Below are 21,486 nucleotides of genomic sequence, written 5' to 3'. Positions count from 1 at the left end.
CCAACATCCACATAGTAACCGGTGTACATATGTAAAGAATACAAGTATCCAGGTACATAGCAGTAACAGCGATAAAATCTAATCTTTTGCGCGCATATATATATCTATATAACTAAACCGCAGCGATAAAAAATGAATGCCATTGCAAGTAAGTGACGTCGATCCCTGGATGGTCTTTCCCAGATTATTCCAACGATTTATGCCGTATGCCAGCGTATATCTCAGTAATATATTTTTTTGTCTATTTATATTTACTTGCCGGTGGAACGGGGGCAAGATTTTTTTTTATTTTTTATTCTTCTCTTTACCATTCGCGAGATTATTTTCCGATATATACGTGTATGTATAAGATTGTTTCGGTCACGTCTGGCTTACGGATCATTTATATATGAGGCAATATGAGATCGGTATCTCCTGCCTCGGAATAGTTTTTTTTCTCCTCTATCCTCCCCATCTTCTTTGGCTTTCATTTTTCCCCCGCCCCGACCAGGTTTCTTTTTTTTATTCCTTCTCTCGGTTTTTTGGGGAAAGTTTTGGTTGCTGAGCGATGATATTTTTATGGCTACTGATAAGGGCAATTGTCCCTTCCTCCTCCCTCGTTTCTTCCTTCCCTTCTCTCTCTCTCTCTCTCTCTCTCTCTCTCTCTCTCTCCGTCACCATTGTTCGCGATAGTTTTCATGCAGTATACCTTATATGCTGTTATTCTTTTTTCTTTCTAGTCTTTCTGTCTTCCTTCGATCTTCCCACTCTCAAGCCAAGCTTTATCACTTCTGTGGCAATAACAGTTTATTCCCGTTATCTCGACTCATACGAAACTGCCTGTTTAATTATGATGTATATCTATTTCAGCGAAGACTCGAAATAGTAGGTAGCTTGAAGTATTTTTGCTTCTTATTTAAATATTTCGATTATTAAGACTTCGGTAGGTGAATTAAAAATTTAACAAGCAGAATATCAGATATGTATTTTCATTGCGATTCTTGAAAATTACTATATTTGTCGGGATGCGATAAAAGATTTTATCTCCTTTCAATTTCAGTTATAAATTTTCGTTCCTTCGTTATCGCCGATGATTTAAAAACGATTTGATGAAAAATTTCGATCCCATACACAGATAAATATTGCATGTACGGAATAGTTTATACATAGTTAATTAAATCCTCGCAGGGCAGATGCGTATATTCACGTATAAGTAATAACGAGCAGGGTGCGTCAGTTTTTCGGAAGGTTATTCTCACCGGCTAAGGCAATCATTTTATTATTGTGTAACACCATGCCCTTTGTCGTTACATTGACGCTATAATTTGTGCCGCCGGCCGAGAACGCCGGTAATACAATTACAACCCCATAACGAAATTACGCTTTGACGCTTGGACGATGGCAGGACTGTTTTGTGTCCGCCAAGTTCTACCGTTGAGGTACACAGTTGATATTTCCCTGCATCCCCTCGTCTGTCGGTAGTGATGATAAAAAAAAAAAAAAAGGAATCTGCAAGTAAATGAGTACATTTTTATCTACTATTATTCGGCATGTAAATATTTTTGTCAATTTTCCACTTGCACGTGGATGAATGTAATCGTTTTTTCGCCACTTTTGAAAAAATTTTTGCTGATAAAATTTTAAAATGTTTCGTCGAATACACACATGTCGCGTAATGATAATAAAATTATTCCCATACAATTAGGAAAATATTTTGCAAGAGCGCTGTTCAAGAATCAAAAAACTGTTGCTTACATCAAATGTGCAGTTATCTTGAAAAGCGATTAATTTATAAGTATAATCGGGATGCATATCAAAATCACACACACACACACACGTGGGTAAATTGATATCACGATTATTGCTATACAAAATACGCACATTATAGTGTAAAAAAAAAAAAAAAAAATATGAAGACAAAATCGAAAACTGGAGATTCGGAATCGTTTAGAGATCGGATTTTCCTCTCGCCTCGTTGAACCTCTCCTCTACGAATTGGAAAAGGGACTCCATGCAGGAGTACGACGTCATCTCGTGGATCGCATGTCCTGGAAAAAATAAAATAAGAGGAAAACATACATTTGGCAAAACGGAAAGCGAATATAAAGTAAAATGATAATAAAAATTGAATCAAATGAAATCGACGATGCATGCCAACTAAAAAATCTTTGCTATGAACGTATATGGCACGTGTTCAAGGATGACCGCTCACCCGCAGAACACCGTTCGATGTCACCGTCAGGCGATCGCTCCGGGGTGTCCAGGGGCTTCTCTGAGGATACCCAATTTCGCGCCACCTGCAACCGCAAGACCGCAACTTTGAAACAAGACGAGAAGGAAGACTCTGACTCTTCACATCCTTCCGACGTTATTTCTTTTTTTTTTTTTTTTTTGTTTTTTTGGCTTTTATAATTTCTTCCTTTCCTCCTCAATATTTCAGACCTGCCAACGGTCCCCCTTTTTTTCCTGCGGTCTTTCATTCATTCGATACACGTATAATATACACGATGTGTAAGTCCACCTGTATGTAAAGTAAGTTTTATAAAATCCTCGACTAAAGTGAAACTCAGCGTTTTCTAATCCGATGAACGACGGGTAATAGGAAATGCAATGTTAAACGATAATTGATCAAAGTCACTTCGTTGCGAATAAGAAAAAGAAAAAAAAAGGAGAGGGCAAATTGACATATCCGGGAGAATGGAAAAGGCAATATGGATTCAGTGCCAATCAAATGTGTGCGGATACCTGTGCGTTTAATATCGGAGCGTCATCTAGCTGGCCAATTAATTAGAGTGACGAGGTAAACAGTTAGCCGACAGTCCACAGTGACGAGGAGACGTAAACTTTGGTACCTACTTTGAGTAAATACAATCCGTACATTTCCCGTGGGATACGTACGAACGTGAGTAGGTACATATACACGCACACGTACAAACACACGTTATACAACCAGATACGGGATGGAATTAAATGCATGTACGTATATCCTGAGCATGCAATGATATCTGAATTTTACTGATCAAGCAAGTGCACCGCGGATCCATTTAAACGTGCATTGCACACAGCCGAGTGTCCTGCACCGTTTCGTGTACCCAAATCTGTTTACCTTACGCTGTCCGTTTCGCGTACAAACACGACAGCTTTCCTACCACGCACACACGCGCAAACGCGTGCGTACATTTACGTAGCTAAAACGCAACCCCGGCCCGTTTTCTCGGTGCGCAATAACGCAGCGGGATATTCGTTGTGACAAACATTTCCCCGCACGCGATTTGCGTGATTGGCAAACACCCACATGATTTAATGCCGAGAGTTTAGCAGCTGGGTTATCCAAAGTTGTTTGGGCTACAATGTTTGCTTTATTTTGCTTTTTGTTTTCTTTCGACTAAATTGTCAGTGCGCTTTTAGTCATGGATATAAAAGTATCTTTCATACTGCGGCATATTTATTTTTGAACGTATTCCGGGTTCGGGCAAACAGCTGGATAATTATTTGAATTGAGAATCAAGTACTCAATGATGATGTACCGTTAAACTTGACGTCCAGCTTTTGAAAGATTCATCATTTTTGTACACTTCTTGACGAAACTTCGGGTAAATTGTTCACGATTATCGAAATTCGATCATTCGAAAACTTCATGAGTTCCTATTTGAACCGAATTTTAAGACACTCCGGATAGCTAATGAAAACTACCTGGAATGCTGGAAAATCATGAAAAATCAATGAAAATCACTTGGCAAACTGACAATCGTCAGAAGTACGTGATCGGATAGAAGACACTGAAAATACGTTGATGAATTGAACTCATTTGGCATTTTCCGAAAGACTTTCAACGATTTTCGTAACGCCCAACGCTTGCCGCGCAATTTTGTAAGCGCTATCACGTGTGATTTCAGCTTATTCGCAATGATTTGCAATTATTTCAACGATCCCGATTGATTTACCCTCAATACTTCAGAGTATATTTCGATTATTCAGATTCCTTCGATTTACAATTTGACTTCCATCTGTTAAATCAATTACTTCCTATCGATGGTATATTCTGACCTATTAATTAATCCAGTATTACAATTTCCGTTTCCGGGTTGATCGCGTGTTTCGAAGTCGGCGTGTATAAGCTGTGCCCACGTATATAGCCGGGGTTGAGAGTGCCGTCGGTGATATTCAGGAGCGAGAGATCCCATTAGGCATTAGTGGGCTCTATAGAAATAGCGGACCAAGTCGTTGGGTGGATGAACATTAGTTCCTGGCGAGCCCGGCACTCGGGCACTCCGATCTCTTGGAACCTCACCGAGGGAAGCAGCCACTCCACTCGACTCGCGACTCGACTCCGAGAAGAGAAGAGAAGAGAAGAGACGAGGAGAAGAGAAGAGCGTCCCGGGCATTGTCAGCGCCCGACATTCATATCGAATCCCTCTTCCTCTCTTTCTCTCTTTCCGTCTCCCTCGCCCATCCCCTATACTCGCAAAAGCGCCGATGTGTACATGCCAGGCACATATATCTGTTCCAGATGCAGACACGTACCTCGCCTTATCCTAAAACGAGACCCGCGGAGTCCCGAGTAGAGGTAAACGAGCCGGTGAACCATATCCCGAGGGCCACCCGTGCGGCCTCTGCGGCAACGGCGAAGGTAACTCGAGACCCGGAAAGTCCCTTGGAACTTGATACCTGTACCCCGTTTTTCGGGAATTTCACCTAGCGCGGATATGATTCCCTATAGGAAATTAACTACTCATAATCTAGGATTTTGTAAACCCGATCACCGAACACAACATACGTACTTCACTCTTGTATCTGTGTTACGAGTATGAAGATCGGGACTTCAACGGAAATGAGGTTTTTTTCGATATTAAAAGAAAATTGACTCACTTTAAGTGGATAGACTCTGCCGATATTTAAAGTAGATTACCCGCGTCATATTTAATATCTAAACTGACAATTTGAATGAATGGCGCGTAAATGATTGCCACTTTGATACGCTGGTGAGAATGAGCCCTACTTATCATTGGCTAGAGACTTATGACGTAGGTTAAGTATTATCCTGTAACGAAAGTACGACCAGCTACTCAACTTTTGATATAAACGTGAGTAAGTTGCTGCGTTTACACGAGGGATTCGTTGCACGAATGCCTACTAGTAGTTGAAAAACAGTACAATACACCTGTACACATGTATGCTTTTCCGAAAATCATTTTCGCGTCCAATTCCCATGGTCGAAAATATTTCGACGCTCCTGTAATACACGGTCTAATTTCCCTTGAGAGATTGCTTCGGATATAAATGTACCCACCATACCTACCTACCCTTGTAAATACGCGCGATTCCTAATTACCGCCTTATATTCACTCGGCTACCCGCCTTCTCGATGAAAAAATAAATAAATGGAAAAAATAGATATATCCACCCGCTAAAATCGAGTTGCTACGCCTCGTACTTCTATACATTATACATACATATACTTCCCTGCGGCAGCAGGACAAAGCCAGAACAAAGCGTACATACCCGGGGTGCACTTGCCTACGAAGAAGGCTAATACACCAGAAGTCACGCTGTGCCGCCCCACAATGTGGACAACGAGCCTCACAGATGGACAAGTTGACTAAAAATTTCTCAATTTTAATGGTCCCGATCAATTGCCGTATCATTCCGTCCCTTTATTCCTCCGCCTCTCTTGCTCTCACTCGCCAACTCTTTCTTCTTTGATATTTGTTAGGGGAGTTTTTTGCGAAACTCGCCGATGAACGCCAGCAAATAGGCAACCAAAGCTACATTTTCTAATCCTACAAATTTTAAAATGTAGCTCGTGTTGTCCATATGCTGGCGTTTAGGGGCGAGTTTCACAAAAAGCTGCCAATAGGATCGACTTGAATTTGTTGCAAAGTAGACAGCTAATTTCAAATTGTTCCGGACGATCTTGACTTTTTGATTTAAAAGATTCCAGATAACAAAGTCACTTCATACGATTAAAAAGACTCGCTTTACGAGTAGCTCATACATTCATTTGGTGAATTTATGTATCCTATTATTCAAACTTGACTGTAGTAAAAGGTGAAGTCTGAGGGAAAAATCGAACAGAACGAATTGAAGTTGGCATACGTGAAGAGTTAACTGTGCACAAGTGGTCTCTGGGAGCTCAATGTCATCGGCAAACACTAAAAACACTAAGTAGGCAGTGCGATATGGTATTAAGGCTATACAACGAGGGCTCTCGGTGGCGACGGAGGAAGCTAATAAAAGGAAGTCATGCGGTTTCATTGTTGTTTATGACAATACAATACGCGGCGCATATGCGCGATGGTTGGTGCAGCGGTGTTATACCCTGAAGTAGGTATAGGAACCCGAATTCGTTATGAGAAGGTTTGGCTCGCGCCGTGATGTAATGCATCTTACACGTATTGTAGATTACATGGTTCCGCATATCGTCGCGTTTCAGCTGCTTACACGGGGACGAAACCTGTAATGCCGTCTAAAGGTCTTCCGTCACTAATTCTCTGCAATTACGTTTTGACATTTGAAGAAACAGTCCGCGTAACTTGCCCCCAATCACGGAATCCCCGCATCGATCGTGTCCCCATTCCTGCGTGTCCTTATCCCTGGAGAACGTAGCACCGACTCAATGCTAATTACAATTGGGGGAAGTCGCTTTCTTACCAACGATAAACATAGTTTCTTAGTTTTTTCTTTGTCTAATTTCGCAGAGTTCGTTGTATGATGGAACGTACCGATTACTGCTTTCTAGACTGTCTAATTTCGACTTACCTTCAAAATGTGTTTTGTGTCTTTTGCTGAAGTAATCATGTGCACAGAGTCGGTTAGTCCGACGGCAAATACTCTGCGTCGAAATTCTTCCGCATGGTCTACGGCCTGCACACAAAACAATAACATTAAAAAATAATTAAGTATAATTATACGTGAAATTGATACGAAACGATACGATATCAAGTGAAAAAGAGCAGAAAACAATTCTTATTCAACAATCAATGGTGAATCACTCGCAGTCGTTGAATTTGTTCACCGATATATCGAAGAGAGAGAACAAATCGAGAATCATTTTTCAAATCATTATAACGCTACTTACCAATTTAACGACGCAAACGCCACCGTAGCTGTGCGCAACGATTGCTACGTGCTTCGCATTCGAGGGCTCGATGTACTGCTTCCAGACGGTTTCGACGTGACTATGAGGATCCTGGCTACCCTGAAATCGAACAGGCAGAGATTAGAATCCCCTGGATTTGGAGTCCGAGTTGCATTTAAGGTGCATTAAGCATAATTCCTACGACTGAGTGTAAATCATCGTTACCGGTATTTCAGTCGGCTTTCCGTTTACGGTACGGAAATTGTCGTTTGTGTTGAGAACCATTACCGCGTATCCAAGCTCTCGTGCTTTTCTTATGTAAGGCAACTGCGTGCCGGTCTCTAGATTGTCGTTTATAATTAATCGCCTTGCCCATTGACCGGCTCTCACAACTCCGCTGCCATGTATCAATATCATAAGCTTGTCGTTCAGCAATGCGTCTTCGCTAACGAATATGAACGACTTTAGCTCCGGTGCCTTTGACGACGCCTCCTTCGGCACGAACAATTTTTTCAGACCTTCTTTCTCTAGGAGGTCATAGATGTGCAAATCAATTACCTGCAACCGTAAACTTTGCTCAACATTTTTTAAAGCTAAAAAAACAATGTGCTTAATTTTTACTGATACACATTCATCAAGAACCTAGTTATGGGCGAAGCGTCACAATCCTTCGTTTATAAGAGGTATATAATACATATATGTATATTCACTGGATTAAATTCATCTACCTGCCCGAGCGCTTCGTATCGTTTCTGATTGTAAGCATGGTCTTCGGTAACGTTAAACTCGAATCCACCGTCAGTAATGAGGCCGGTGCTTTGATCAAGCTTTCGAAGTTTCCCGCCTGTAAATACAAGATAAGCGACATTTTATTAAGCCCATTCGTTTGCATTTCAGGGTGAAGGGGGGCGCTGTAATCGATCGCAGCGTCGAACGCGCATGGCACGAAACTGTTTATTAACAAATACATGATACGTGACTATCAGATGTAATCAGCCCGTAAAACTCATACCTTCATCAAAAGCGTATCCAAAATCTTTCAGCGTTGTAGGAAATACAGGATCAGTCATTACTGCTAGTTTCGTAAACTCCCAGTTCACAATACTGCGAAAAATGCGACGTATCACCCTAAACATGGGACTGAAAAATACTACAGAAATACAGGCGTGTGGTCTTGCCGCGTTTTTGATTCTCGCAGATCACCTGAGGTGGAGCCACCTCGCGGACGGAGTCGCCACACCAGCTCCTATCGCATGCTCAACATGTTTGATGACGTTACCGACGATACTTGGGTGCGTGGTGTTTGTCAGGGTGCTTGCCATCATTTGTAAAATGTGGCATCTGAAACACTCATTTCGAATCTCATTCTGCGACATGAGGATTGAGGATTTTATGAGAAATGTTTCCCTATAACGGGGGAAAAAATTCCCAAAACTTACAGTACATACATCATTTTTGTTATTAGAATGATTATTATCGTTATTGTTGTTGATCTTTTTTTTTTGTATACAGTTTATTATTTTTTCTTGGAACTACGAAATGCAGAAAAATAAAGCCTAGGAAGATGACGTTCGAAAAAATTCTGCGTCAGATTTTCCTCCATATTCAGAGCTTTGCTGATTTCAGTCAACTGGCACTTGAAGATCCACCGACCGTTTTCACTTCACCAGTCAATGCAATTGCCTCGATTTCAACCTTCGCCCCCTGAAAACGAGTGATCGCACTTTTTGTTAATTTTCATGAATCTACCTTGATTATGAATCATGAATTCATGATCGGTTGCACCCCACATTTTTTGAACAATTGGATATTTAGATTAAAGGAATACCGTACAGTAGTACCTGGATTGATCGAATGAACGATTTTTACAGAATCAATTTTTATCAACCCTAAGAATATCATAACTATGGTATACAATTCTTACCGTTACGGGATACATGTTGTAAAAAGCAAGCATGCTCTTTACCGAAAGCGAGATAATATTACTCAAACGAGTGACAAATTTTCAGATAAAGATCTTACCAATGGTAGCTTCCCAACCTGGAATGTGGACCTTGCTGGATAATCCTTTGTGAAAACTGTAAAAAAAAGCAAATTAAACGACCATTAACTAAATGTCGATTAGAGCATATTTGTGTTTAAAAAAATACTCTTATAAAAATACTATATCAAAATAAACAAACTTACATTCCTTATAAACTTCGTTTACAGCAGAAAAATCATCGATACTGTTGAGCAGGATAGTCGTCTTTATAACTGTAGCAATAAAACATGAGTAATTTTTTAATTTATGGTTTCTCAACTGCTGACGTATGGTCTCGAAACGAAGGACGTATCGCCGACAGATAGGTAATTAGAGTTACATATGAGGTACTCTAACTACAGAGGTGAGTAATGTAACTTCGGTTGCCTATCTGCCGGCGAAACACCGTTCGCGTCGAGATCGGTCACCGAAAACTGATCGTATTTTATAATTATCTTTGTATTGAGCGGTTACATATTTAATGTAAGGTAATAGATAAAAACCTTTCTCAAAGTCGGAACCCGCCTCCTTTAAAATACACCCCATATTGACGAGTGCCTGACGAGCTTCTCCGGCTGCCCCACCATCGACCAGCTTCCCAGAATCCTTATCAAGCCCAAGTACTCCAGAAAGATAAACGGTTCGGTCGACTAGGACAGCTTGACTATTAACAATAAGAAAAACAATGATTAGTATCTCGAAAAAAATTTGCAAGTAGAAAAAAAAATTTTGATTTTTGTTACGTGCATCACCAATGTTTGAGCAATACAATTATCAACGTAGCATTGTTATCTACACACCGATATGCAGTAAATGTCGTGCAGAAAAGGAAAAATAGTGAGATAACTAAACATCATATTTAGACGTATCCGTTCTTAATAAAGAACAAGTAATGACAATAATTTGGCAGAAATCGAATAAACTGTATTGAATATATGTAATGTAAGTAATATGATATTGATATTCACTTTAATTCTTTTTATTTGTGATCGAAAACAGATTATTGATGCGCTTTTCGCACCGGAGTCGTCCGTAAGATGTGAATACTATGTATTATAAGAAATCGTAACTTGCACGATCAGTAAATGAATAACGAAAAACGTTCGTTAGGTAAACATACAGGTATCCTCATATTTTAACTCACTTATAAGGGCCAACGGGTTTAGGCGCTGCTGGACAAGTAATAATTTTCCGTATTATAGACGCCATGTTCTTTCAGGGCAAACCGCAGTACACTAAGAGTATAAGCGACTGACCGGCTTTCTCCAATACCGAATTATCTTTTTATTTGTATGTAGGTATAATTCAATCACTCGTACATATACGTCCGCGCATGCATGTGGAATATAAGCAAGTGTTTCGCTGTCTCATTTTTCAAGTAGTGTTATGTATTCGTGCACGGTTGTGTGCAGCTCACAAACGTTGTAAATGACGACGTTTGATACACTCTGTGAACTACGACCTGTGAGCAATGGCAGTGGCGTACACATTCAGCTATGCTAGTGAACGTACAGCAATTAGTAAAGCTACTAATACCACGTGATGGAACAAATTATCAGCTATCAAATATCGGCATATTTCTGGAGTGCTTGCGAATTGATTCGTATAATTCAACATGTCCGTACAGAATTCTTCCATCCCTAAATATCACAAATTAAATTTAAAAGATATGTCAGATGATGAACTATCTCAGCTCCATGACTTCATGAGTGTATGTTAAACTTTGTAGAAAAACTTTTTGAGAGAAATCTCGACCCCAAAATTTTAGACAAATATAAGTGACTGAGATTTTGTCTGTCCTTATTTTAGTCTTTGATTTCTTTATTAAAGTGCGTTGTAATTACGACTCACTTATATGGTCCGGCCGATTTTGGTGCTCTTGCAGTTGATATAATTTTTCGAATAATTTTCATCGCCATTATTACTGTATGATATACGCAATATTATCAACCTTAAGTATGAGGTTCGTCGCGTAAGCTAGTACGGTGATATAATGATGACTGATTCGGACGGAGTCGCAATTTTCAATAAGCGCAAATTGTAACGTAATATTCTGTTATTGTTCGTGCATATCATTTATTTCTATTCATGTTATCAGTTCAAAAGAAAAATCGAAGGCCGATCAATGATCAACATTCTTAACACTGCAATTCCAATACTGGAGATTGTGAATAACTACGCAGACATGAAAAACTAGAACTGTAATTTTCTTGCCTGCGCCTTAGTGTTAGACATCTAGGTATACACCAGAACAACATACACACGTGGTCGAAGATGAATGATACTCTTTTTTTCACGTGGTCGAGCAAGACTGAACATAACCTCAAATCAAAATTCAAAATATCGGCTCGTAGTGTTCGTTGGAAGGTACAAATGCTTGGATCAGAATCCAATTACAATTTCTCGTACAAGAATTGTCACGGAAACTTGAAGTATGGCGGAAAAGGCTCAATTCGACATATTCCTCGGTGGATCCCAGGAATTACCTGCCGAAGCACATATCATGAAACTGGCATCGGCGAGAGCGAATGAAATCGCCGCGATGACTTATTCCATAGGTAAAATATTTACCCGTCCATTATAAAATGAACCTAACCTAATCTAGATATTGTTTCGTCTCTTAACTCCTGCTTTTATTTAAATGGCTTTAATGCCTCATAACTCAGCTACCTTAACATGGAATATGTATCTTTTTCCCGGATGTATACCCAGGTTTTTCTTCCTTTTATTTCTTCCCTCATTTCCCCAACAATGCCATCAACTTGATAATACTTGAGAGTGTGAATTGCGCGGGAATTTTGAATTTTTATTAAAGAATGACCATTATGCCTTGATATTGCAGATAATCCTCAACAGACAAAATTGATATTCCAAAAACTACCGATGCATATGCGTCGCAGAATAATGTCCCACAATGCAAAGCGTATGCCAAGGAGACTACGAGAGATGCATATTCACCAAATGTCAAAGTCAGGTTTGCCACCCAAAACAAAAAGACCCTCCCGAAAGTACCGGCGAAGGCCACAGAACCTGATCGCAGAGTACAAGCGTAGGCAGGTAAAAAATGCCTGGCTTGAAACACACGTGTGGCACGCAAAAAGGTTTCACATGGTTGAAAAATGGGGTCACAGGCTCCCTGAGCACTCAAATGATCGCTGTTTTAGAGCGAGTTACAGAGCAGTAGCAAAACACTGCCTGCTACAGGACATATCTTACTATTCTTGCATTCAGCTAACTGGACCGATTAATGCGCTGAAAAAAATGCTCAAGAATCACTGCGACCCTGGCAACCTGAGCTTCACAGCAAAATCCTATATCCAGGGTAGCAGGGAGGGGAATCTAATGTTCTACAGGAAGAACGGATATCCAACATCACCTGTGGGAACTGTAGAGTTCATATGGAGGCCTGGTAACTCTGAACTAAAAACATTATGGATATGGGCGCATCCTGCATTTTATCAGCTAATATTGTCAGAGATTTGTAACAGCTTCGAGTTTAATCTTGAGTCTCCGTGCCATTCCTCAGATTCAGAGTATTCGGGTGCTGATAATTGTAGACTAGTATTACTGAAGAATTCCTTGAACAGGTTCAGACTTTGCGGTCCATTGAGTCTGGCAGTGCTCACGACTGCCCTACGTCTGCCAGAGATAAGAAAAATTCTTGACGAAGTGAGAAAATCTGAGGGAGAAGGAGATGAAGTGAAGTCACATACTACCATGGAAACAGATTCACCAAAATGTGGTGATTCGGATAGTGATGTTGAAATCGTTCAGGTTTCTAAGAAGGAAATTGAACCAATGGACGTCGAGAGCAATACTCGTATTGATAGAGATGACAACAACGAATCACTTGAGACTACTGCCCGATCATGGTATTCGGAGTATTATAGGGACTCAGAGAACATTCAGTCACTGCAAGTTCAAAAAGAGGTTTTTGAACATCTGAGGGATCTTAATTCACCCAACCAACTTCCCCCATGTGCAGTTATGGCTTTCACAGTTTTGGATCCAAGATATTTCGTCCCGACTAAACGAAATAAAGCGCAGACAAATGCAAGGACCATTGAGACGATTCCTGTTCCTCCCACACTTATTAATGTTAGTGCAATATGGGAACCCAGAATCAGAAAATCATCGGTGAAAAACTTCAAGACTACAAATGAAATAAACAAACTGAGAAGTGAAAATTTAGTTCCTGGTATTGACAATGACGATAAATATGACCAAAGCTATATTGCCAAAGTACCTATTCTTCTTATCCAAAGGCCTGGATGCGGCTATGGAGAAAAAAGTCTTGGTAAGCCATGAAAATTGCATTTATTCGATCGTTATTTAAGATTTATCTAGTCATTCTGTATGTAGTTATGACAGTTTTTGAGAATGTGACTTGTGAGCTTCTAGTATTATAACAGAAAGACTGAAAGGCAAGTAAAAATTTAAGTCCCAAGTGTATTTCTTCTATCAAACTCAAATTTTGAATTGGCATTTCAAATATTCGATTGTTTAACTGGATTAATTATTTTCAGGATTCAGTTCTGGAATCGACGTAATTTTACCATCTGGTTGGGCAACTCCGTTTTGGATCTCGTTTATTTTTCGTTGTGCCAAACCAGGAGGTTTGAGGGAATCAACATCAATTATATTTGAAAATCTTAGGTTGAATTCGCCTGATTTTAATCCGCCAGATACAGAAGCATACATAAAAGAAGCTTTGGAAAGAAAGACTAGGCTAATGGAAAAGTATTTCAGATATCCTCCAAACAGGAGATCAAATTACGTGAAACTTGGTATTTCTAGTCCATTCTTTTGCGAGTGGAATTTACTTATCAAGGAATGGACAGATATGGCAACGTTCTATGTACTCAGAGATAAGAAACTGCTTCATTTAATACAAGAAAATATCTCTCATCAATTACCATTGAACCGGCATAAGAAGTATCAACATCTTTGTGAATCAAGTTTCAACAAAACTGTGTTCAAAGACACTAATACGTTAATAACTGTAAAGATTGTCATAGAAAGCAAAGGGTGTCCCAGAGATTTTGCCATAATCTGCTTACCCCTCTCTGAGGATTTAGAAAAATTGGGCCAAAAAAGAACCTGGGAAGGCCCTGTAGCTAAGCTAAGGAAAGACCCCAACGAATCCATTAGAAAAACTTTGAGAAGGGGTCACTTAGCGCTATTGAAACGTTTGAGAAGACAAAGAGTAAAACAGCGGATTAAAATGGAGAGTAGTGATCACAGATCGGTTGAGCCAAAGGCCAGTTCCAGCATTGCGATGTCTAAAAAAATTTCGCGGAAAAAGGCTCAAAGTATTGTTGACCTGCAGGCTGAAAAGATGAAGAATCTCTATTTGCCAAATTGCAAAACGATACGAAACTCTTGCGATCGAGAAGTTATGGGATACGTGGTTAAAGGAGACTTCAGTTTTACCGAATCAAAGGGAATCGGACTGGGATACGTAACACTTCCCTCTCTGTTTAGCCTAATTAAGCAGAAAAGTAACGTAGTTCTGATCAGAAACACAAGATCTAGACAATACAGACTCGCCAGACTTAGTATACTGACATGAATAACTATTGACCTATAAATATATTGTGAATGATCAATTAACTTCAGGAGAGTAATGTACAAATGTATATAAATCAACGATTTCTTCTGGAAATTCTTAAATAGCGCATCAAGGTAACTGTAGAAACCATTTGAATGTGGCTCTAAGAGATTTATTTGAATACCTTATTTTGCTAAAACTATTACATTGTGACAGGCTATGCGCTAATTATTATGTTTCATAAATAAAATTATCGCCTACCATAGACGGAAGTATATAGTATACTGGGAAAAGAATCATGATTTTTAAAGTGTAGAAGAAGAAAGTCAAAATTCTCATCAGTTATTTGCCAGTGCGATGTACAAACAATAAACGAACTGGCAGTTCTTGTCATTTGATATTATTATTACCAGTCGTTTCCCATTGCACGTTGAGTAATTGAAATTAAATCAACAAACTAGACTTTTCCCGTTTACAAATCTAACGAAATAAAATCCCGTGTTTAACAGGGCATTTTAAAAAATCGTGCCTTCGTTTTATTTATGATTTTTATTTTATTATTTCGATCTTATATTCGCACATAGACATGTACGTACATGCAATAAAATACACAGGTACGCCTACATGTTACTATTTTATATCTACTAGTGCTTTCATTATTATTTATTCTTCGTTTTGCCAGCAAAACTTAGCAGTCGTACTGTATACCTATTGCTACTATACAAGGTATTCGAAAGATAATACTTTTTTAACCACAATAAACAGTAATAACCCCGTGCTGGTGCTGTAAATCTATATCAGAAAACTTTGATCCAATTAACAGTAAGATTGCTATGTAGCAACTTTATTTAATGGTTCCAATGAGGATACTTCGAAATAAATTAAATAAGTACTGTAAAAATATATACTTGAAGTCTGAAAAACCTTCACCTTTGAATATCATTTTAAGAATTAGCAGGACTGCTGGTGGTGACCAAGCTATTTTGAAAAGTATTCGTTAATTTCTGTAAGTGAATATGTGTAGTTTCTAACACCGATTATAAGAAAGCATGGGGAAAAAGAGTCGAGGAATTCTTGCAAGTTTTTCGTTAACAAGACAATCAGATCAAGGTATTGATGAATAAATTTGGAAAGTAGTTTGTAAAACTTTGAGTAAATTCAGTGAAAAAAATTAAATAAATTGTTAGATAGGTACTCATTGCCTATATTAATTAATAAATGGAAAGAATAAACCGAGGTTTCGAGGCCAGAAAGCTTTTGCTCAATTGCTAGGATATTCTAATTATTTGACCTATGACAGGTATCTTTTTTAACTATAATACAGTTGGGTATATTTTAACAGGATCGTTTTATTCCATTACATTAAATAGTTCTGCGATTAATAAATCGACTCTTTAATTAAATTCAATTCTAAATTTGTTCTTCGTTGGAATAATTTTCTCAAATTTACATTCACGAATGTAAAATGCACGTTTTTCTTTTTTATTGCAACGTGTTAATAAAACGTCAAATTTTGAAGTAGCCAGTTTTCTACTGAACAGAATGGTAGAAATTACCATACCTGTCGACTACAATTCATTTTCGTATTGGTTTTTGATGTTTCCCATTCCATTTGTTTTTCTTCCCTAGTATGTTTAATTAACGACTAAAAATAACGTAGCATTGGAATTATTAATTTTATTTATAATATTCATCACTCTCAATAATAATACCAATAATAGTGATTATATTATTAGTACCATCATTAATTGATACAATTAATTTAGTTTATTATGGCTTGAGAACTTTTTCAACGAACATCTTCATATCGCGCATCTCCTGAAAATTTCAATCGCACGGAATCAATTGATTTCTCATGCTCAAACCTGTAGTACAACTATCTTCAACAAGCTGCACAGATTAAACATCGCGTGGAAAAATAGTAATACATAAAAAAACAAAAAATGGGATACTCACATCGTCGCAAGATGTGTGCATCATTCCTCGATACGTTTTAAACTCTGTATTGGTCATGAACTGCTTCAACAACGACGCAGTCATCTGGCCCCACTTGTATGGAACAATTGGATCGCAATCACCGTGGCACTGCAGCAACGGGACATTTTTATTGCCAACCGCACTCTGGAACAAGATGTAAGAAATGCACTGTGCAACTGCAGCTGATATAGCATCGTATTGCAATTTCTTTCAACATACGGCGGGGAACCTCTGATGCAAAGGGAGCCAAGCTGATAAAGCTATGACGCCTGCTAGAGGCTCTGGAAACGTGAGTGCACTATACATCGCCAGAGCTCCACCTTGACTAAATCCTCCGATAACGATTCTCTTCGTTGGTATACCAGCTGCGACCTCCTGAGCTATCAACGAGTGTACAACTTCTGCAGCCCTACGGATACCCTCTTCATCTTCTGGACCTGATGGATCGAGCGATCTCAGGTCAAACCTGAATTATTTAAAAATTTGAAAAGACATGGGATATAACGCTGTACGTACCACTTTTCATTCTAGTGAAACATGAGGGAAACATAAATTACAAGTTCGCTGAAAAACAATATTAGAACATGAAATTGGCCAAATTTCTTGCAGTTATTCGATCTTACCACGAAGGCATCCGGAATCCGGCGTTCAACGTCACTGGCATAGTTGGCCTAAAAATCGAAAAAGGTGTTTTGAATTCTTGCTCTTCATAAATTCTTGTCATATGCTTCCAAAATTATTCATGTTAGTTAATTATCGACAAAAGACAGACTTATAAAAGGTTTGAACGGAACGTGTCCTAATTTCAACTTTAAAATTTATAAGTTTCTTAGGAGGGCATATGTATATAGTATAACACAATTCAATAGTAGAATTTGTTGATTGATTTCAAAGTACTACCTAATTTTCCTGGTAAATAGATATGATTTTAGCATGGCTTGACATTACACAAGCATCATTCTCTTCTATCATACTACTATCTCTATTCTTGACTGCAGATTTTATACTTTAAAGATGAAAAATGATTCAGGTATGTAGAAAAAAAAAAATTAAACACAGTATATTAAATATCACACTCACGCAGTTGGACAAATTACTTTGACGTGAGGAGATCGCACAGATCCCATCGAGCTTGCCCATCCATGTCTGGAAAATCAAATATGTATAAAAATAATAATTTCAGAGTATAGAAAACTTATTCACAGCACAAGAATATTCCACTTGCTGTATGTTCTGACGAAATCAACCTTCTGAAATTTATGATGCATATAAATGCATGTATATATTTGTGTGAACGATACTTTAAGATTGAATATATTCGTATATATAACGATTAAAAATTTCAATTTCCTAATCAATGCCACATCCTGTAGCGAGGAAAGAAACTCCAATCACAAGTCTTCTGTTTATATAGCTATGTTAAAATTCTTAAAATTTGCTGTGTCAGTATATTCATTGATGCGACAAACAATGCTGCAACAAAAAATGCATTTGAATGGACATAAATTGAAATGAATTACGCAGTCATGTATAAGTTACGTAGTAAATATATTCGGGAGTTTTCTACGAATTGTTAGCTTACTAAAGGTGATAAAACATCATTGAAAGATTTAATATGTAAATGGTTTATATTCTCACACGATATTCCATCTCTTGATGAATTTACTTAAACTTAAGGAATGGAAAAGTAATAGATAAGAACACGAGTTAAACTCACCCCGTGTCTCCAAGCCCATGGAGAAATATGAGCTGAAACAATACATGAGAATAATTTATTTATATTTTAATTATAATCGTCATAGAATATATGCGTAACATCAAAGTCAAAGGAGTAAAATTAGGTTAAAGACATAAACAGGGATGTTTTCCAATGAAAACAGAGAGCATAAAATTGCGTAACTTTGATGGCAGGTAGTTTTAAGCATGACAACCTTGTTGCCGACTGGACTATGCGATCTTAAGAGGTTTCATCGGAACCGCGCGAAGGTTATTAAGTAGTACTTATTAACTATCTACGGCGGTCAGGAGTTGCCGAGTGGATCATAATAACCAAAAAATCGGATCGTTAAAAATTGAGGAACGAGTTTTTCCTTACCGTCGCGGTGTGTCGAGCCGTTGCGGCAATTACAACCGGAGTCGTCATCCTTCGTCGCTTTTTTTCTCGTACTGTACAGAAAGGAGTATTTGTTTTATGTTACAACCGAGGTACTTTGAGCCTGAATGTTAACAGAAGCTGCTCGGTGCGGGTCGACGCGTTTTCTACTGCGTGTGTAATTTACACTTGTGTGTATATCACTGCAGCCAGGCTAGTTGACATCTTGTTAAAAGACTTAAATTCGCTTTGCGCTTAACTCCGCCACCTCGCGGCATTTTTAGAAACTAAGTAAAGCACGGAATACTTAGTCGATGATGAATCGGATGAATCTAATCGCAAAGAACGGGCAAGATACCATATACTTGTTACAGTTTCGTGCATTTACCAACAGAATTCAAAGAAGCTTGTTTGGACGTCTGATTTATTTAAAAAAATAAGCGCCTTATACCGACGGGAGGAATAAAAACCATCGATAAGAACTCGGAGATACAGACAGTGCCAATGCCTGTTATACGATAAGAGCAGTAAACTGTGATGAAAAAATTTTAAACTACTGGCAATGAGTCAATTTCACAGCGTTATATCGGCAACGACAGCTGTAAGCCGACAAATGTATTTAAAAAAAAACTTGCAAAAACGACATTTGCAATTCGATGAACCCGTTTCAAATTTCTTTTCTCTCGCCTTGACAGCTAGCATTGCCGGTAAGATAGAGCGCTGTATCGTACTTTCTGAACGCTAAGTGTCTCTAATTCTAATTGTAATATATATTACCTCCGTGGTATCACAATGGTCACAGTTCATTCACAATAACTAATCTCTGCCGTAATATCGGCGAATATCATATAATAATTGTGTGTGGTTCGACGATTTGTTGATGCTATTACATTGTAAATTATCACGCTATTTGGAAGACAAGACTATTGACAAACAATGCTAAAAAATTATATCCATCAACCGAAATTATCGTCCACCATAATAATAGCCGCTAGGTTATATACGAATATCAGAGCACGTGTGGGACACGGTGGCGATTTATCGTAGTAGTCGATACTTGCGAATCAATTCCGTCGTAATTTAGATACGGCAAATATACCGTATAATTAGTTACACTTTACAGACCTTGCGAATTTCCCATCGGCGGATGTGATCGTGACAGTTTACGCTTCCAAATTGACGCTTCGACGGTAAGGAGAAGATATCCATCAAGTGGTAAAATTCATTTCCCATCTTTTGTATCCAAGAGATCGCGGATATGTGTTTGATTGGTCGGCGCTCAGAGATGAACCAGTCGAAGACATCTTTACTCTTTGGTCTTCGACTAATGGCAAATCAAACGCGTCAAAAGTATCTATAATACGATATGTAGTCAAAAGTAAACTACAGTTACACCATGAATTAGCTTATGGAACTACTCCGTGTTCATTGAAGTATGTTACATGCGTCCCTATAATGTAGACGCACTGTTACACGTTTTTTATAATACCAAAAAAAAAAGATCCCGACGATTAAAATGGAACGTTACTATAATATACTACTATCGATAATTAGTTTTCGAGTGTATCGATACTAATATCAATGTGTGTAAAAGAAATAAATGTCGGTGATCAGGATCAGTCATTAATAGATTACGTAGTTAAGGCGCATTTATAATATGCCACTGAAAGCAAAGGTGGATACAAGTTATACAAACACTGTTGAATTCATGAATGAAAGAAATGAAAGTCAAGGTTAAAATTTAAAAAAAACCTGCTGTAACGATTACGACGCTGATTATACAGTCACACAGAGATTAAGTCAGCGATACGACTCGCAAATACTGTATACACACGCATTCTCGACGTTTATAAATAACGATCTCTTCACACAATATTACGTACTAGGAGTGAACCGGTCGTTCAACTTCAACTTCACTATCACCAATAATTTTTCACCGGCTATAACGGTATTACAGTTTACGTACAATGAATTTGCACACATATAACGTCACGTCCCAAAATTTTTGCAGTTACTGAAATGGAAATTCGTATACAGGCTTTCATGAAAGCGGATGATCTTAATTTCCATAAATTATCGTACTTGACTGAAAAGTGAGCTAGTAATATAAGATACTTCTTACGTATGAATGCAACATTTTTTCAACATGTATTATACACACGTTACGTTACGTTATGTTTACATCCGTTACTCAAAGGGTTGCAGTAATGACAGTGTCACGAGCGTAGTAACAGCGCGTTATCGTAAAATTACTGCATCTTACGGTGCATAATACCACGTCGAATGATTCAATTTCTTGTTGTTGTATTTTTTTTTATTTTTATCTCATCAAAATTTTATCAAAATAGTACGATTCTAATGGGAATTCGGCTGCACGTGTATAAGGGTAGTTCACCCCCAAAGTGACGTTATTTCGAAAAACGCAAAAACACGTATCCGGTGATTTTTTCTGCTGTTTCAAACGCGATTAATTTCATTAAAATCTGAACAACAGTATTATAGTTATAAAATTTTTTTAACTTTCAACCCCTATAATTTTCTACTATTCAACCCCGTCGTAACCGGCCAAAATACATCTTTCATTATTCGTCATAGGAATTATTCTCCAATTAATTTCATTCAAATATCCCAACCGGAAGTATGCAAAACTACAAAACAACCACCGAGGATGCCCAACTTTGGGGGTTGATTTGGGGGGGCGACGACACTTCAGGCGGTTTTCTCGTCAGTGGTTGCGGTATCTATTTACTCGAGATAATCGTTCGTCACACTTCTCGCGTTCTTAA

At 38.4% G+C, this 21,486-nt stretch overlaps 4 protein-coding genes across 9 annotated transcripts; 1 reads left to right on the top strand and 3 right to left on the bottom strand.

Annotated features, from left to right (window-relative positions):
- Positions 1 to 952: 952 nt before the first annotated feature.
- LOC124181906 (FAM172 family protein homolog CG10038) lies at positions 953 to 8,405 on the bottom strand. 4 transcript variants are annotated; one of them, XR_006870656.1, is made up of 8 exons: positions 8,070 to 8,405; positions 7,786 to 7,901; positions 7,283 to 7,615; positions 7,058 to 7,177; positions 6,739 to 6,843; positions 2,192 to 2,276; positions 1,735 to 2,027; positions 953 to 1,488 (listed from the first exon to the last, which is right to left on the bottom strand). XR_006870656.1 is itself a non-coding variant. In XM_046568610.1 (7 exons), exons 1-7 carry the CDS (start codon positions 8,191 to 8,193, stop codon positions 1,927 to 1,929), a joined length of 984 nt encoding a protein of 327 aa, XP_046424566.1. In that variant the 5' UTR covers positions 8,194 to 8,405; the 3' UTR covers positions 953 to 1,926. The 4 variants fall into 4 exon arrangements, 2 of the variants coding, with proteins under 2 accessions (XP_046424566.1, XP_046424567.1); XR_006870657.1 differs by having other exon boundaries at positions 1,861 to 2,027; XM_046568610.1 differs by having other exon boundaries at positions 953 to 2,027.
- A 146-nt stretch (positions 8,406 to 8,551) lies between these two features.
- On the bottom strand, positions 8,552 to 11,140 carry LOC124181909 (2-iminobutanoate/2-iminopropanoate deaminase). 2 transcript variants are annotated; one of them, XM_046568615.1, is made up of 5 exons: positions 10,932 to 11,140; positions 9,584 to 9,744; positions 9,245 to 9,313; positions 9,080 to 9,135; positions 8,552 to 8,761 (listed from the first exon to the last, which is right to left on the bottom strand). In XM_046568615.1, exons 1-5 carry the CDS (start codon positions 10,997 to 10,999, stop codon positions 8,684 to 8,686), a joined length of 432 nt encoding a protein of 143 aa, XP_046424571.1. In that variant the 5' UTR covers positions 11,000 to 11,140; the 3' UTR covers positions 8,552 to 8,683. The 2 variants fall into 2 exon arrangements, with proteins under 2 accessions (XP_046424571.1, XP_046424572.1); XM_046568616.1 differs by lacking the exon at positions 10,932 to 11,140 and adding an exon at positions 10,225 to 10,380.
- A 135-nt stretch (positions 11,141 to 11,275) lies between these two features.
- Positions 11,276 to 15,139, top strand: LOC124181904 (ribonucleases P/MRP protein subunit POP1). Its single transcript, XM_046568607.1, has 3 exons — positions 11,276 to 11,638; positions 11,923 to 13,377; positions 13,607 to 15,139. Exons 1-3 carry the CDS (start codon positions 11,515 to 11,517, stop codon positions 14,650 to 14,652), a joined length of 2,625 nt encoding a protein of 874 aa, XP_046424563.1. The 5' UTR covers positions 11,276 to 11,514; the 3' UTR covers positions 14,653 to 15,139.
- On the bottom strand, positions 14,788 to 18,947 carry LOC124181907 (acyl-protein thioesterase 1). 2 transcript variants are annotated; one of them, XM_046568613.1, is made up of 8 exons: positions 18,704 to 18,947; positions 18,326 to 18,357; positions 17,817 to 18,081; positions 17,689 to 17,754; positions 17,232 to 17,279; positions 16,828 to 17,074; positions 16,588 to 16,752; positions 14,788 to 16,449 (listed from the first exon to the last, which is right to left on the bottom strand). In XM_046568613.1, the coding sequence occupies exons 4-8, from the start codon at positions 17,733 to 17,735 to the stop codon at positions 16,402 to 16,404; spliced, it is 555 nt and encodes a 184-aa protein (XP_046424569.1). In that variant the 5' UTR covers positions 17,736 to 17,754; positions 17,817 to 18,081; positions 18,326 to 18,357; positions 18,704 to 18,947; the 3' UTR covers positions 14,788 to 16,401. The 2 variants fall into 2 exon arrangements, with proteins under 2 accessions (XP_046424569.1, XP_046424568.1); XM_046568612.1 differs by lacking the exon at positions 17,817 to 18,081.
- Between the last annotated feature and the right edge of the window lie 2,539 nt (positions 18,948 to 21,486).

Source organism: Neodiprion fabricii, chromosome 5 (genome assembly GCF_021155785.1).
Source record: "Neodiprion fabricii isolate iyNeoFabr1 chromosome 5, iyNeoFabr1.1, whole genome shotgun sequence".
NCBI lineage: Eukaryota > Metazoa > Arthropoda > Insecta > Hymenoptera > Diprionidae > Neodiprion > Neodiprion fabricii.
Note: the sequence above shows the minus strand (reverse complement) of the source record. Positions and strands in the feature narration are given on the sequence as shown.